The 1,221-nt window shown below is 64.0% G+C and overlaps 1 protein-coding gene across 1 annotated transcript; it reads right to left on the bottom strand.

Moving 5' to 3' along the window:
* Positions 1 to 19: 19 nt before the first annotated feature.
* On the bottom strand, positions 20 to 1,215 carry LOC109364920 (the record flags this gene model as incomplete). The annotated part of the gene is made up of 2 exons (XM_019611499.1): positions 1,092 to 1,215; positions 20 to 987 (listed from the first exon to the last, which is right to left on the bottom strand). A coding segment is annotated over exon 2 (940 nt), but the record flags the coding sequence as incomplete, so codon positions are not given.
* Between the last annotated feature and the right edge of the window lie 6 nt (positions 1,216 to 1,221).

Genomic DNA, 1,221 nt, shown 5'->3' on the forward strand with positions numbered 1-1,221 from the left:
GGGAGGGTGGCTTTGTCACCTTCGATACAGAGGGGGGCGGGGGGTTGGGGGATGTGGGTCGGTGTGGGGTGACCTCGGAGATGGGGGTGTGGGGATGGAAACCCCCCCGAGGTGGCGGCGTCACCTGGCACAGCCTGAACCAAGGGGACGTGGGGACAGCAGGCGTGGCACAAGGTGAGGTGACACAGTGCCACCAGGCATGGCCTGGTCCTTAGGGTGACATGGGGACAGCAGGCATGGCACAAGGTGAGGTGACACGGTGCCACCAGGCATGGCCTGGTCCTTAGGGTGACATGGGGACAGCAGGCATGGCACGAAGTGAGGTGACACGGTGCCACCAAAATGGCTGAGTGCCCCAGGGTGACATGGGGACAGCAGACATGGCACAAGGTGAGGTGACACAGTGCCACCAAGCATGGCTCAGTGCCCCAAGGTGCCTTGGGGACAGCAGATGTGGCACAATGTGAGGTGACAACAGTGCCACCAGGCATGGCCTGGTCCCTAGGGTGACACGGGGACAGCAGATATGGCACAATGTGAGGTGACACAGTGCTACCAAGCATGGCCTGGTCCCTAGGGTGACATGGGGACAGCAGACGTGGCACGAAGTGACACGGTGCCACCAAGCATGGCTGAGTGCCCCAGGGTGCCTTGGGGACAGCAGATGTGGCACAAGGGGAGGTGACAACAGTGCCACCAAAATGACTGAGTGCCCCAGGGTGACATGGGGACAGCAGCCGTGGCGCAGTGCCACCAGGCACGGCCCGATGCAAGGCACCACGGTGCCACCAGGCAGAGCCCAACCCACTCCCCGGTGACACAGTGCCACCGAGTGTCCCCAGATGAGGGGGGACAGCGGGGACAGCGGGGACAGCGCTCACCCACGAACTCGAGGCCGCACGCCACGTTGCTGCCCAGCATGGCCACCTGCTCCCTGGCAATCTGACTCCAGCACGCATCGTTGCCCACCAGAGCGATGACAGGAGTCTGCGGGGACAAAACACGGCGTCACCACGGCCCCCGGTGACACCGCCACGATGGGGACAAAACCCCGTCCGTCCGTCCGTCCGTCCGTCCCGGTGCCACCTCACCTTGTGCCGCACGAAGGTGTCGAACTCCACGAGGCTGTAACCCAGCGAGCCGTCACCGTAAATGATCCAAACCTGGCGGGTGACAGCGGGGAGGTGACAACAGGTGACACGTGGCACCGGCTGTGTCCCC

Source organism: Meleagris gallopavo, unplaced genomic scaffold, assembly GCF_000146605.3.
Source record: "Meleagris gallopavo isolate NT-WF06-2002-E0010 breed Aviagen turkey brand Nicholas breeding stock unplaced genomic scaffold, Turkey_5.1 ChrUn_random_7180001937405, whole genome shotgun sequence".
In the NCBI taxonomy this organism is placed as follows: domain Eukaryota; kingdom Metazoa; phylum Chordata; class Aves; order Galliformes; family Phasianidae; genus Meleagris; species Meleagris gallopavo.